Source organism: Rhinatrema bivittatum, chromosome 7, assembly GCF_901001135.1.
Source record: "Rhinatrema bivittatum chromosome 7, aRhiBiv1.1, whole genome shotgun sequence".
Taxonomy (NCBI): Eukaryota; Metazoa; Chordata; class Amphibia; order Gymnophiona; family Rhinatrematidae; genus Rhinatrema; species Rhinatrema bivittatum.
The window spans coordinates 116,396,875-116,413,651 of record NC_042621.1 but is presented as its reverse complement, the minus strand read 5'-3'; the positions used below and the strand labels follow the sequence as shown (position 1 = coordinate 116,413,651).

Here is a 16,777-nt window from a genome sequence, read left to right as displayed (position 1 = left end):
GAAGAACAAAAAGGTTCCATGGTCAGACCACACTCTCATCTCTACTTCATTCACGCTGAAAAAATCCAACACTCCCTACATCCCCTCTCCTTCATTCCACTACAAGAGGCGATGCTCACCAGAAGACCTTAACAACCAATTGGTCTCACAGCTCCCCCTATTAGACCTCACCGACCCGAACACTGCCATTCGCTCCTGGAACAACATAACAGAAAACATAGCCAACAAGCTCTGTCCTTCAACTACAAAAAAATCTCACACCAATGCATCCAACAGACAACCTTGGTTCACTAATGAACTCAGAAAACTAAAACAAAGTTTAAGAAAAAAGAAGCGACTTGGCGCAAACCCCTTGTGACATCACCATCTTTTCATACAAATCCACACTATACCAGTACAAATCCCTCACTTCAAAATCAAAAAAAGACTATTATGCTTCTAAGATTCACAACCTGGTCTTTGACGCCAAAGCCCTCTTCGCTTATGTCTCCAGCCTCACTCAAACCATTCCGCGAGAAATCCCCGGCAACATGGCACAACCCAAAGCGGAAGAACTCGCTCAGTTTTTCCAAGATAAAATCACCAATCTCCTAACACAACTGCCTTCCAATACAGCCGACCTCCAGACATATCAACAACCTGCCCACAAAAACGTCAGCTTAAACACCTTTGAACCCGTCTCTTCCACGGAAATACAAACCATCCTGAGAAGAATGAAACCTTCGTCTCATCCTGCAGACCACATCCCCTCCAAACTACTTCTATCTGTTCCAGACACAATAGCCACCTCATTGAAAAATATCATCAACTGCTCTCTAGCCCAAGGAACCTTCCCAGATGATCTCAAAATGGCCTCAATCTCACCGCTCCTAAAGAAACCTAACCTAGACCCGAAGGACCCTAACAATTTCCGCCCCATAGCTAACCTCCCATTCATCGCCAAGATCATGGAAAAACTAGTGAACTCTCAACTCTCAGATTTCATCGAAGACAACACTCTTCTCTTCACCCCACAACACGGCTTCCGAAAAAATCGAGGCACAGAATCCCTCCTCACCTCGCTGACAGACCATATCTTACTGGGCCTTGACAAAGGAAACTCTTTCCTATTGATCTTGTTAGACCTATCCGCAGCGTTCGACACTGTCAACCACGCCATCCTCCTAAACCAGTTGTCGTCCATAGGAATCTGCGGCACCGTCCTATCTTGGTTCAAAACCTCTCTCAATAACAGAGGCTACAAAGTTAAACTCCAAAACAAGGAATCCTCAAGATTTGACTCGGCCATAGGAGTCCCACAAGGTTCTTCATTATCTCCGACTCTATTCAATATTTACCTGCTTCCTCTCTGCCAACTTCTCACTGACCTCAATCTAAAGTACTTCCTATACGCAGATGATATTCAAATCATCATCCCCATCAAAGACTCATACTCTAAAACTCTTGACTACTGGGAATCATGCCACCAAAAAATCAAACAACTACTCAACAGCCTTCACCTCATCTTAAATTCCTCCAAGACAGAAATCCTACTCATCTCTCCTGAGAACAATACACCTAACATTGCTCTTCCTACCAATAACACTCCTAAGTCTCTAACACAAGTTAGAGACTTAGGAGTGTTATTGGACAACCGGCTAAACTTCAAGGCACACATCAACAAAACAACCAAAGACTGCTTCTTTAAACTCCAGGTTTTGAAAAGGATAAGACCTCTCTTCCATGCTCAAGACTTCAGAACGATCATCCAGGCAGTCATTTTTTCAAAATTAGACTATTGCAATTCCCTATTGCTAGGTCTGCCTTCTTCCTATTCCAAACCATTACAGATGGTGCAAAATTCAGCAGCCCGACTACTAACAGGCACAAGAAAAAGAGACCACATATCACCCATCCTGAAAGAGCTACATTGGCTACCCGTATACTTCCGTATCATGTACAAAGCCATATGTATCATTTTCAAAACTATACATCAATGCACTTCCCTCGATCTTCAATTCCCTCTCCAAGTATACAACTCGACAAGACCTACCAGAGATGTTTATAGAGGCACACTCCAAGTTCCCCCTGCGAAAACGACTAGACACATTACCCTAAGAGATCGCGCCACCTCTACAGCTGGCCCCCTTCTGTGGAATTCCTTACCCACAGATCTCAGACTAGAACCCTGCCTCCTAACTTTTAGGAAAAGACTTAAGACTTGGTTATTCAAGCAAGCTTTCCCAGACACAATTTAATGACACAATCCAAGGACACAATCCAAGGACTCCTCTAAAACATTCAGCCATTAATCATGCATTTGCACATAACTTGTAATTTGACTTGTATATCGTTTAACCATTTTATTCTTTCCTATTTCTTCCTCTTCACCAAGTTTTGCTACCCTTGTTAATTGTAACTGTACCTTCGGTCACCTCAGTTCTAGTTTGATGTATTTAATGCACTCCCGTTCATGTAAACCAGCAAGATATGTTCTCATGATTGCCGGTATATAAAAACCTTAAATAAATAAATAAATAAATGATAAAAAAAAATGTTAATGTAGCCCGTTTTAACGGGCTTAACGGCTTGTATATATATATACAAGCCGTTAAGCTCCCTCTCCCCCTTACATCCCTCTCCCCCTTACATCCCTGACTCTCACCTCTCCCTCATTCTCCCTCTCCCCTCACTCTTCCCCACCCCCTACCTCCCTCCCACACACTCACCCACTCCTCCCTCCCTCCCCCCCACTCAGTCACTCCCTCCCACTCAGTCACTCCCTCCCACTCAGTCACTCCCTCCCACTCTCTCTCTCCGTCCCTCCCACTCAGTCCGTCCCTCCCTCTCTCTCTCTCCTCCCTCCCTCGCTACTGGCCGCTGCCGCCCGCCACCGCCGCTACCGCCGCCGCCCGCCACCATGTTTTTTTTTTCCTAAGACTGACGTGCTCGCCCGCACATGCGCAGTAGAGCTGCTCTCTACTGCGCATTTGCGGCACGTCGGTCAAGCGTCGTTTATCTAGTTAGATATATATATATATATATATATAATGAAACATGAATAGCTATATGGATTATGAACTACAGGGAAATGTTGGTAGAGGGACTCTGGAGACTTTTTTGTTTTGTTTTTATTTAGCTTACCTTCTGTGACACAGCTGCAGAAGCAGCACTGGAATCTTCTTCCACCTTCGATAAACTGCATAAAAGGGCACATGTAAGCTTTGCATCTATTGCAGCGTACGGGTCCCGTTTCTCCATGGTCTACCACATATGGCGGAACCTTTAGGAGGGAACAAAAGGGACATCAACCAGCAGAAATGAGCCTCGTACTGTAACAGCACAGAGTTGCATGGGATGGGCAGATAAAGACTAATCTGCTCACCTCCTACTGCAATGCTACCACTGCCTCTGACTCACAACATCATACAGGGGCCTTGAGAAGTAGTCAATGGCACAAGCCAGATCTATCTTGCTGCTAACGTGGCAGTTTTTAAACATTTTTAAACCTTCACAGTCATGTGCGTTTCTTTTAAAGTTAATTCTCTATATCTGAGAGTAGTACTGTCAGCAGACAAAGAAAAATAATTTCCCTCTTCTTTGACAGAGGCCACCTAGCCTACAGCATTAGTATCTATTAATAGATCCATATTCAATAATTCAGCAAGCAAAATTATCCAGGTAAAGTTATCCAGATAACTTTATCCAAAAATATTCACCAGGAAGCGTCTCCCACTGAATTCACTTGGCTACAGATACCCAGATAAAGTTACCTGGGGAACTTTGCTGCTCTCTGGCTTACTGAATATTTTATTTAAAACAAAATGAGCCATAGTGACCCACCCCCACCAAAACAACAAAAAAAAAAAAAAAAAAAAAGGTGGGCCATAGCAGCCTGAGGCCCCTCCCACAATTTAAAAAAAAAAAAAAAAAAAAAAAAGATGCCTCACAACCAATTCCCCCCCCCCCATTTGCGTTCTCCAAAAAAAAAAAAAAAAAAAGGAGGGCGCCATCCCCCTAAGCCCCAAAAGTATTCCTGTACCCGCTTGGTTCTGAATAGCTGTCAGTGAAGCTGACCAGTACTGGCTTAGGCGACGTGAATAAGTGAACATCAACATGCTGATACCTGTTAGCTACACTGCTGCTTATTCATCCCGTAGGAGAAGGTAAAAGCTGCTTTTCCTGCAGAGGTACAAGGATACTTCTGGAACTTGGGGAGAGGGCGAGGTGTCGTCCCACTTTTTTGAAGAAGGGCAGGGGGGGGGAAGGGCTCAGCCACAGAGCACATTTTGTAAACTTCAGTAGGGATGGGGGTGAAGGAGGTGCACGCTGATCACTGTGTCCTGCTACTTTTATTTTTGATCACTTGGGTGTGTGTGTGGGGGGGAGACTGACATGGAAAACTTGGGTCAAAATTCCTAGACCTTTGATTGTACTTCACTGATCATGCCCACACTTGCCATTACATTTCACATATACATGGGGTCACTTTAATCTCATATTTAGCAATTAAAAATATGTACAGTAAAACCAACTCCAAGGGGTGGAGGTGGGCATGTTTCATGAGGATTGACATCCTGCTGTCCTCTGAGAACACCTATAACAGGTAAACAACTGTTTCTCCAAGGACAAGCAGGATGGCAGTCCTCACAGTTGGGGAATCCCTGGCTACAGGTTGCCCCCAAGGGAAAAAGGGGAAAACAACAAGTGCCAACGGGCACAACAGTACTTTTGGCAACAAACTTTTTTTCCATTTTTATACTTAACCTATGAGGGACAGCCTAGAACAAAAATGTGACTAGAAGGGAAAAGAGTTGGGTTCTACACCTCAAACAAGTTCCAGAGAGCATACTGGTTAAACCTACTACTGCACCAACCAAACAGTAGAGAGATGAGAATGAGTGGACAGAAATCCATGTTGCAGTCTTACAAATCTCCTTCATGGGGATTGATCGCAAGTGAGCCACCAACGCTGTCATGCCTCGGACAAAATAAGCCTTGACAGTCCACCAGACTCAGATCTGCCTGGGCATAATAGGAGATACAATCTGCTAGCCAATTAGGTACAGTCTTTTTGCAATTGAAATCCCCAGTCCGTTTGTCTAAAAAGAAACGGAAAGTTGGGTGGATTTTCTATGGGATTCAGTCCGCTCTGGGTAGGCGGCCAAGGCTCTCTTGCAGTGCAAACTGTACAATGATTGTTCACCTTGGTGGACATGTGGCCTGGTAAAAAATGTAAGAACGATTGATTGGTTAAGATGGAATTCTGACACCACCTTAGGCAGAAACTTATGATGTGTGTATAAGACCACCCAAGTATAATAAAATTTGGTATAAGGCAAATAAGTTACTAGAACCTGGAGCTCACCGACCCTGTGCACCCAAGTGACCACCACCAAAAACACAACTTTCCAGGTCTGGTACTGTGGGGTCACAGGAGTGCAGTGGCTTAAAGGGAGCTTTCTCATCTGGGACAGAACTATGTTAAGATCTCAAGACTCAGCAGGAGGCCTGACGGGAGGCTTCAAATAAAGCAGGCCCTGCATAAACCGGACAAATAAAGGCTGCACACAGATAAGCTTACCTTCTACATGGTGATGGGAGGTATCAATAGCACTAAGGTTAACTCTTACAGAGTAAGACAGTAGACGGTAATCAAGCAGTTTTTGTGTAGAAGAGGAGAGAGGATCTAGGGTCTTTTGCTCCACCACACATCTCCTAGTGGAATCCTTCCAGTAGACTAAAACAAGAGGTTGCAAAATTAACTTCTCAATATCCAAGTGGTGAGTTGCTCACCATGGACTTGATGTTGGGATGGCTTAGCCTGCTCTGATCCTGAGTTATGAGATCTGACAAGCTCCCTGACACATAGCTCTCGAAGGAGCAGGAACCAGATGTCTTTGTCAAAGGAGCCTATGAGAATCATGGTTCCTCTGTCTTCTTTGAGCTCCAAGAGATTTTGCCACTAGTGGAGCTGGAAGATATGCATACACCTCTCCCATACTCCATGCCCTGATTCAGGGCGAGGTTTGAAGCTAGTTTGCAATGTGCTCATTTTCAGGAACAAAAAAGTGGGACCTTCCTGTTTCAAAGGGATGCAAACAGATCCACCACCAGTGTGCCCCAGTGGTGGAATGTCTGACTCACTACCCCCTTGGTTCAGGGACCACTCTTGGGGTTCCAAGATCTGGCTCAGTCTATTCACAAGGTCATTCTCCACATCCTCTGAGACAGCCTCCTGACACAGGAGATATGATCCCATACCTCCCTGCTTGCTGATGTAGGCCATTGCAACTTGGTTGTCCATCTGGACAAGGATAACTATTGTATAGCCAATACCTGAAAGCCTTTAGAGTGTACCAGACTGCCCGAAGTTTCCAGGAAATCTGATGAGTTGTTTCCTGAACTGACAACAGTACCATAATGCAGAGATCATCTACATGAGCTCTCCAATTTATGCTGGACACATCTGTCATGAAGAAAATCTGTACTGAAGAAAGCTGAAAAAGGATTCCCCAATCCAATTGGAATTGTTCCATCTCCAGGACAGGGAGTCCCCGAGCAATCTTGTGATCTGGATGCAGTCTCAGAGGTCTCGAGTTGCTTGCAGCCATTGAGACTTCAAGATCCATTGGGTTCTCATGTGGAAACGTGCCATAGAAGCGAAATTAGGCCTAACAGCCTTAACAAGTCCTATACTTTTGCATCTCTCCTGCTGTAGACATGAAGGCGACAACCCTTTGTTGTGGAAGGAAGGCCACAAAACATTTCTAACAAAGCTCTGATAAACTCCGAGGTGATGGGCTGAAACGAGACTTGGGATAGTTGACAACAAACCCTAGTAACTCCAACATCTGGATGGTCATACGCATCAATTCCTCGGCTCCTGCTCAAGACAATTATCCAGATATGGATACAAGTGCACCCTCAATTTGTGTAAGTGCACCACCACCATGGCCAGGTATTTTATGAAAACATGTGGGGCAGATGCTAGCCCAAAAGGCAGAATGCGATACTGGAGGGAACAGTCTCCCGCTATGAATGATATATTTCCTGTGACTAGGGAAAAATCTCTGTGTGATTGTAAGCATTCTTTATTCGAGAGAGCACAGCTAGACCCCTTTTTGAAGAAAGAGGATTAAGGTGTCCAAGGAAGCCATTTTGAACTTTTTCTCTTTTGACGAATTTGTTCAAGTCCCTTAGGACTAGGATGGGATGTAGTCCCCCCTATTTTCTCTGGAATCAGGAAATACTTGGAGTAAAATCCCTGCTTTTTCTGCCTTGGTGGAACAGGCTCGACAGCATTGGCCATACAAATCAGTTCCTGATGCAGCAAGTGACCTCAACTGGGATCCAGGGGCTGATTTGGCAGGAGACCCAATAGGTTTAATTTGTACCCTTTTCTGATTATGCTGTGGTTTATAAAACTGCAAGCTTCCTCCAACTGGAAGGCTCTCCAGCACAGTTACCAAGATACTGGCTATGTTCTCTGCGACCCAGTCAAAACCCTATTCTCAGGTGTTGACTTGGTTGCTGTCTGGGGTTTTAGGTACCCTGTGCTACCTTGGAAGGGCTGAGGGGGGCAGCCTTCTCAGCTGGAAAAGTGCCTCTTCTGCCCAGTTCTTGCATACCTCCTGAAGGAGGCCAGTCTTGAGTGTCAGTGGAAAGCTGCTGGACCGCTATGCAGTGATCTCTGCTACCACATCTTTCACTCTTAACTCTGAAGATTGATTGAAGGATATGAGCAAGTCTATCCTGCACTTCTGGAGATCTAAAGCCCACACTCAGGTGAGTCTGCGGGTTCTAATCCTTAAAACTAAGACTCTCAATGCAGTCTTGAAAACATCAAACGAACCATGTGGTTTCCACACACTAACTTTTTGTCCCTCAGTGACTGGTGGGCGCCTTGCTGCTTTTAGAGGAAGCTGCTTCGCCACCCTCTGCATTTGCTTCAGCACATCCCACATATGCTGACCATAAAAAGTGCTGGTAGGACGCTATGCAGGGGTTGAAAATAGCATCATGATAAAACTTTCCTCCCAAGGGCATCAAGGGTTCTAGACTCCTTCTCCGGGGGCACAAAGGAATGAGTTCTGGACCTCTTGGTCTTTTTGAGAGAGGATTCAACTATCACAGACTGGTGTAGCAACTGTCTCTCCTTGAAGGTGGAAGCTTTTTGGACGAGATAAACTGCATCTGCCTTCTTGTTGACAGGAACCACAGAGAATATCAAGCATCTTACTCCTGGACTCATCTTCCATCTGCAACGTAAATGGAATGGCCTAGCCATTTTCCTAACAAAACTTGTGAGGGGGAGATCAAGATGGTCTTCCTTCTCACTGGTAGAGGAAAGGAATTGACATCTCTTCAGAAGCATTTGCAGAGTCATAGACACACCCTGAAGAATATTCAGAGTCAGACTCACTCTGGTCTGCCAGTGGTGATCCTTCCATGCTCAATCATCAGCCAAATTCTCAAAGACCAGTGCTCTTGGCAGTTTTGGCCAGGATCCCAAGGAGCTTAGACAGTATGGGGAAACTTCCTACTTAGAGGAGCTGGAAATCATCGGTAGGGCAACCATCACTGACTCAGATATTCCTCCAGGTATCAGCATTGGAGCGGGAATCAAAAGGAATTGAGCAGATTCTTGAAGAGTAATGAAGCCGTGGGCACAAAGGCCCTGTAACACTTTCTCCAATGTTTGTTAATCTTTTTATCCAACTCCTCCTTGACAACTGCTGATGCCAGTACCAAATGAGAGGCATGAGGGGTGACCACATCCTTCTAGGAACTGAGAAGTTGGGCTGACACCTGGAACAGTGGAAGCTGTTGTGAATCCATAGCCTGCTTAGATGAGCTCACCACAGGATCGCTTAGGGGAATTCTTGGCATATGCCAGACCGTCCTTGCTCTCAGCATTGGGCACCAATTGAGACTGATGCTTCTTTGGATTCCCTCGATGCCCAGCATTGGAACTCCTTAATGCTGGTATCAAAGAGGCAGAACCTGCCGCCAATCCGGAAGAGTCAGATGAAGGTCTGCCTCCAGGTTCCCTATCAGCTGATGGCAGTAAGGGAACAGACTGTCCTCCTGATGCAGCTCAGAGGTCCTTTGATGTCGATTATCTATCTTCTAGTGCCCAAACTGCTTCTCCATGAGCTCCAGTCAGGACTGGTGCCCTTTCAGAGTCATGATTGCATATTTGCAACATTCGCGGAAATCAAACCTGCAAATACAGTATACATCTATCATGGGGGTCTGTAACATATAATCCTCGCACACTGGAAGTATGACTGGAACCCACTATTCATGCTCAGCCAAAACAAAAGTGAGGCAAAAATCAAACTCTATGGTGATGGTGGCTCAATGGCCAGCGAGCACAGATTACACACCACTGTAATGCAATTAAGGGAATCTAATGAAGACAAAGAAACATTTGAAAAATCTTACCTAGGGAAAACAAGGAAGAAAACCATGGGAACCACAATGAATGATGCTGCGATTCTAACAAAAAACTTCCAAAAGCCCAGAACAGGAGCGCGAGGCACAAAACCATGATGAGAGGGATTCGCAGAAAATGAAACACTGAAGGGACCCTGTACGGATGTGTGGTATAGGCATGCACGAGCATGCCCCAGAGAGACACAAAGCTCTAGAATTTTTGACATAAGTTTTCCATGCTAGGCTCCATCAAATGAGGTCACCCATGTGTGAGGATTGCCATCCTGCTTGTCCTCAGAGAACGGAGCATATTCCATCTAAACTGGAAACTTAGGTGTCAAGGAAAGTGAGTCAGATTAAAAAAAAAGAAAACTTTTTTTTTTCTTCTTAAAATCTTTTTATAGCAGTACTATAACACTTTTTTCTTAAAGTTCAGATTAGCTGAAAAAAAATAATTTGGTGACCACACACTTACTTTAATTCTAGTAAAAGAGGCTTCCCATTGCTCTTGTCCTATTGTGTGTCAGACCATCTTCCTTTATACATCACAGCCAGTATCCATGACTGCAAGCAAATACTAATGGAAAGCAATCATGCTCTACACCTCTCTTGCCATCAGCACTGTAATCTAATCCATTAAGCCAATAAATGACAGACTCAGATGCATTTTGCTTCCTCACAACACTCTCCCATTTAGTTAAATGCAAGAGAAAATAACACAAATTACCCACTCTTCCTGTACCAAGACTAGACCCCAAAAAAGGTACTTGATCCTCAGCCCCTCAAATCTACAATCCCCCCACTTATCACACCATGGAGCTGAGAGAATCCCAAAAAAAGTGATGCTGGTTTTATGTTTAGAACACTGCTCTCTGCTCAGACTCTCTAGCAGGTGCAGAGTCTTAACATTTGAGCTCTGGCAGAACAACTCTCTCTTCCCTCCTATGTGCACAGTACAATACTACCAGTTTCATTTACAGGCTCCAATTCCTCAGAGCAGCTGCATGACTGCAGGCTCAGCTATCAGTTGCCTGTGGAGGGAAGCTTACACTTCTCCACCCCACAAAACAATCATGGCATCACAATGAGTTCATCCCAATGGCACCTCTAAGCTTGACTACTTTCTGCTGGCAGCAGGGAACAAAGGAGATGGGAAATAGACTAAATCTGAACACGACATACCCTTCAAAGATTGCAAATTGGTCTAGATGTAATACGCAAAATCTGCACATTTTAAAATCCATTTTTGATCCCCGTAACATCATTCACTTTATACATTTTCACTATAACATGCATGTCCATCAGAGCATCACATATTTACTGCTCTAATAATTTGTGCTTTCTAGTAAGTACACAAATGAAAAGTAGAAAACAAGAGGAAATGAGCATAAAAATTATACTGAAAACTGATATTTAAGAAAAGATTTAATTTACTTTTTAAAAGGACAAAATAGTGTGCATTTTAAATATTTGCAAAAGTGATATTTTGGGCAAACCATCTGGTTTAGCCATAATACTGATACAAGAGACTTAGATTTGAACCTCCTGTCTGGCAGGGATGGGGTGCATCACAGAACAAAAGAACATAAGAACATGCCATACTGGGTCAGACCAAGGGCCCATCAAGCCCAGCATCCTGTTTCCAACAGTGGCCAATCCAGGCCATAAGAACCTGGCAAGTACCCAAAAACTAAGTCTATTCCATGTTACCACTGCTAATGGCAGTGGCTATTCTCTAAGTGAACTTAATAGCAGGTAATGGACTTCTCCAAGAACTTATCAAAACCTTTTTTAAACACAGCTATACTAACTGCACTAACCACATCCTCTGGCAACAAATTCCAGAGTTTAATTGTGCGTTGAGTAAAAAAGAACTTTCTCCGATTAGTTTTAAATGTGCCCCATGCTAACTTCATGGAGTGCCCCCTAGTCTATTATCCGAAAGAGTAAATAACCGATTCACATCTACCAGTTCTAGACCTCTCATAATTTTAAACACCTCTATCATATCCCCCCTCAGCCATCTCTTCTCCAAGCTGAAAAGTCCTAACCTCTTTAATCTTTCCTCATAGGGGAGCTGTTCCATTCCCCTTATTATTTTGGTTGCCCTTCTCTGTACCTTCTCCATCGCAACTATATCTTTTTTGAGATGCGGCGACCAGAATTGTACACAGTATTCAAGGTGCGGTCTCACCATGGAGCGATACAGAGGCATTATGACATTTTCTGTTTTATTCACCATTCCCTTTCTAATAATTCCCAACATTCTGTTTGCTTTTTTGACTGCCGCAGCACACTGAACCGACAAGAATATCATGAACTTCAGGAAGAGCAACTACAGGAAAAATCAAAATTCCTTATGCAACAGATTTCTCCTCCATCTCTCAACCAGCAAGAGAACCCAAGTCACAACTATGTTAATGGCTGGCCTCGTAAACAAGCTCCTTATTCACATTATACAAAATGTCCTAAAAAACAGAAAAAAGGGCATGCAAACATATACACACAGACTTATGGCTCAGCATTTTCTGTGCCTTTGGATTTTCAGATCAATGACAAGCAGCCTCTTCTGGTTATGATTCCATAAGTTTCCCATCCTTATTTTATTTTGATTTATAAACAGCTTTTCCAGACAATCATGCCCAAAGCAAGTTTACAATCTAAATAAAAATATAATATACAAAGAGAAAGAAAATATAAGACACTGTACCATCATAAAACACAAACGCAGTCAAGCAATTATTAAAGCTGAACTAAAATAAAGCCTGCAAATCAGATAGAATCAAAGACACATCAAAAGAGAAATAACCAAGATTGCACTTGTTTTATATTTTCTCCCTCCAACTCAGCTTAGTTGCTGCAGTCTTTAGCTGGGAGTCACAAACCATCGATGCCAAATCACTGCATGATGATAGATTCTCTCCTCCAGGGGCTGGTAATGCTGCTTCCAAGCAATTGTAGCCTTGGCCGGCTAGGAAAGCAGAAACCCTGACCCAGAATATAGGAGTGCTACTGAATCAGCCTGCAGAACGCATACAAGGAAACTGGTTTTGGTTTTTGTGTGTTTTGATTGTTTTGACTTTTATTTTTAATGTTGTATGCAGCTTTGGGAATTTCTAATTGAAAGAGGAGGTAGTATAAAGACATGTAAAAATAAAAATACATATATATTTTTGAGTTTCAGCTTCTGAATCAGATACTGAAATCGTCAGACTTAATGTTACTGCCCAAACTGTAACAGGTTGTTTCATAAAGGAGCATACAACTCCAGTCCTGAAAAGCCTGGAACACAGGGCATGATTTAAACTTCTGAACCTTGTATATAAAACTTTTCTGAGACAGGGATCATTGTATTTAAAACAGATAAAGGCTATATTCCTGTGCAACTACAGAGATGTTCAGAGTATTCTTTTATTGGAACCATCAATCAAGGATGAGAGACTAGCTGTTACACATGGCAGAGCCGGTCCTTCACTAGGGAATAAGCACGCTATGGATATGAGGAATCTGGATTCTTACCTTTCAATCTAGAAGGGATTAAAGTCCTAAGCTTCACTCAGGCCTTTTCTTAGGTATGAAGAGAGTAGGACAAGCTTTGGTCTTCTACAATTTTGTTTGCTGAATTTTGTAGTATTTAATTAGGTTTTATATTTTAAGAGAATATGTTAATTGGTTTCAGGTCTTTATTGAATCTGAGATCATCTCCTCCTCTATGGTCTGTTTTACTGACTATGATGCTAGTAACAACTTAGCAGATAGTCTGCTGTATTGCACAATGTTTTGTTTGAGTGTTAATTATTGTTTTATGTTATTGTGATTGCTGGAGCATTCATTTGATCAGGCATGAAACAAATTTAATAAAATAAAATAGCTTACTTCTTCACTAACTGCCAGAGTAGAAAGAGAGTAGGGAGAAGTAGAAGAACTAAAATACACTGGCTACAGTGCTTTTCCAGCAGTTTTTTAATCTTTGGCAGGGATTTATTTATTTATTTATACAAACAGTTTTATATACCGACAACCGTTTGCACATCGTGTCGGTTTACATGTAACTTACAACCAATGTATATATAGGCATTGCCTTTACAAAGAACAGAAAACAATAGAACGCAGTAACAAAGCAAAAACTAGATAAATTAGAAGGAGTGATTCAACTAGGAGTGACATAGGTAGGGGGCAGGGAAGGAGTAAAAACAATGACACAAAGGGAAAGGTTATGTACAAAGTTTAGCGAAACATTCGTTATATACAAGGTTAAGCGATGCATTTGTATATATTGCTGGTTCTTGATTAGGGATGTCACAAAGCACTGGCTCACAGGGCCTATGTCCCGACTCCACCAAATAGTGTACCAAATCCAGGCAGGAGCAACTCTTGTCCCCAATTCCAGTAGGCAAGACACACATAACTTCTTCCCCCATTCTCTCGATCCTGGTACAACATTCTGCCGTGTCCTCCACCCAATCCCCAGGGCAGATTGTCTCTTTATCGCGTACTTGTCTCTCCACCCTGATCAGCAGGAACAGAAGTGCTTAACACAGCATCAGCTTCTCCTGCTGACCGGGCCAGTCTTGTTCTTTGAGCCAGGAGATCTACAGAGATCCGCATGGCTCATAACATGAGACTGGCTCCACGTGGAAGAGGAAGCCAACGAGATATTAAGTGCTGCTCCTTGTGCCAGCTGGAGCATGGAGGGGGGCAGGAGACAGAGCATATTAGGGAGAAGGGAGGCCAGATCCTACTACGGATCAGAGGAGGGGAAAAGACCCAAGATTGGGGGGAGTGAGGGAAAAGGGACCTGGAGGGAAGCAGCAAGGAGAAAGAGATCCAAGGATGGTGGGTGAGGTGACCATAGATTTTGGGGAGATAACAGAGGAGGAATATGAGGAATGGAGCAGAAAGCATAGGTGAAGGAGGAATAGAAAAAAAAAGCAGGCAGGGAAAAATAGGGAGATGAGACAAGGAGAAAGAGAAAAAAGGGGGATAGAAGGAAGAAAGTATAAAAAATACCCACTGCTGAAGAAAAGGTAGACAATGAAAGAACTCATAACTGAAAGAGAAAAGAAAAAAGGATGGATGCCAAACAGACAGAAAATAAAGGAACAGGGAACATCAGAAATAGGAAAAAAAGAAGACAGAAAATTAAGCCAGACAGCAAAGGTTAGAAACCTGTACAGCCTGATAGAGAATATTAATGATATAGTATAAAATATCCTGGGACCTGCGGATTTAATTGAAATGCTGCACTTGGTAGACGTGTGGAGAGATCAGCACACGGGGGTCAGGGATTACACTTCTTTCTCACAGAGGCATGGTATGTATAGTAAAACAGACTATTACCTCTGCTTTCTGAATTTTACCTCATGTCCATAGCTGTGATATATTACCCAGAAAAGTTTCTGATCGCTACCCTGTTCAATTGCCATTTTTATTTAGGGACAATAGCTCTTAATCCTTTTCCTGGAGGTTAATCACTTCACTGTTGGGGGACAAGCACTTTCATAGTTTGATGAAAGATGCTATTGCTTAATATAACGAATACAATCCAGTGTGTGATTATGAGCCTGCATTAAAATGGGAGGCATTCAAGGTTTATCTGAGAGGGAGGATAATCAGCTATGCTAGCTTCCTCCAGAGGCATAGGATGAAGAAAATAGATCTCACGGTTAAAATACATAAGTTTGTTTAACATTTCTTGATCACTTTTGTTGGTGGGCTCTTTTCAATTTACATTCATACATACGTAATAATGAATACAATTAAATAATATAAACATAAAACAAAATCAAAATCACAGATAGACAATCCTGACCAGCCTAAAACAAGAAACGTTGCTCACCAAATCAGGACAGCCTATGGAACTGCTAATCTGTTCCTAAGTACCCGCCGTGGCTACAAAGCATGGGAATGGGACCTCATAATGCAGGAGACGCTACCAAATATATATAGGGTCTACTTAAACACTTGCTTCAGCAGGAAAACCTTTAAAGCTGTTTTAAATTTCTTTGGACATTCTTCAAGTCTTGGGGATGCAGGTATGGAGTTCCATAAATTAGGAGCAGCTACAGAAAAGGCACAGTCTCTTGTGGATGCTAATCTAGCTGTTTTTATTGAAGGCACCTCAAGAAGCTCTCTTTCCTGAGATCCAAGATTGCTCGTGGGGTGGTAAATGTGTAACAGTGCGTTTGCCCAGGGAAGACAGTTCTGAGTAGTTTATGGGTCATAAGCGATATCTTTGAATGTACTCTAAAATGCACTGGAAGCCACTGAAGAAGAATCAGAGTAGGAGTAATATGATCAGAGCTGTTTCACTACACCAATTAAACTTGCAGTTGAATTGAGAAGGAGTTGAAGAGGTTTTAGAGTTGACTCAGGAAATCAAAGGTATATGGCATTACAATAATCAATGATAGGAAGCACTGATGCCTGAACCACCAACCTGAAGTCACTTAATTCAAGTAGATTTTTCAGGCCATGCAGTATCCTCAAGTTTGGAAAAAAAAAACCCCCAAACATTTTTGATTATGCTTTTAATGTGCTGATGAAATGATAAATTTGAATCCAGCCATACACCAAAAACTTTTAACATGGGGTGACATAGAAAATTGAATGCTGTTCAAAACTATGCTGGCAGGAACATCACCACTGTTGGAATGCTTGATAATCAGAAATTCTGCCTTGGAAAGGTCTGGGTGCAAAGCTCAAGTCGAATATCAGGGGGCATCAAGTTCCAGTGATGGGGGCCAGCAATGGATAAAGCACGGTTTTTAGTGGAGTTGAGGTGTGTGTGTTTGGCGGGGGGAATGAATAGTATGCCGGTGCAAGAGGATCTGCCGAGTCTGGTGGGAGTGTGGAAGTATAAGGATTTGTTTAGCCATTGCATGTCTGGGTTGTAGAGGGTTTTGTGGATTAAGGTGAGGGTCTTGTATAGAATTCTAGAAGAGATGGGGAGCCAATGTAGGTCTTTTAGGATGGGAGTGATGTGATCGCATTTTCGAGAGTTAGTGAGAATACGGGCAGTGGAGTTTTGGAGCATCTGCAGAGGTTTGAGAGAGGCAGGAAGGCCAAGAAGGAGTGCATTGCAGTAATCGATCTTGGAGAAGATTACTGCTTGGAGAACAGTGCGGAAATCGTTTATGTGAAGGAGGGGTTGAAGTTTTTTTTAATGACATGGGGTTTGTAATAACAGTCTTTCAGGGTGGAGCTAATACATTTTTTGAAATTGAAGTTGCAGTCAAGGGTACTATGGATAGCAAGTATTCCAGATTCCCCTGCCAAATCTTTTGTAACTTTACTGCCACAGGTTCCAGCAGCACCTCCACCCCTGCCTGAGAGATGGCACTGAAGTCCCTTAGCT

General features: G+C 43.0%; 1 protein-coding gene across 1 annotated transcript in view; it reads right to left on the bottom strand.

Moving 5' to 3' along the window:
- Window positions 1–16,777, bottom strand: part of SEC24C (SEC24 homolog C, COPII coat complex component) — a 241,340-nt gene that overhangs the window by 100,391 nt on the left and 124,172 nt on the right. Inside the window, 1 exon segment of the mRNA XM_029608970.1 lies at window positions 3,124–3,262. Coding sequence (XP_029464830.1) covers window positions 3,124–3,262 — 139 coding nt within the window.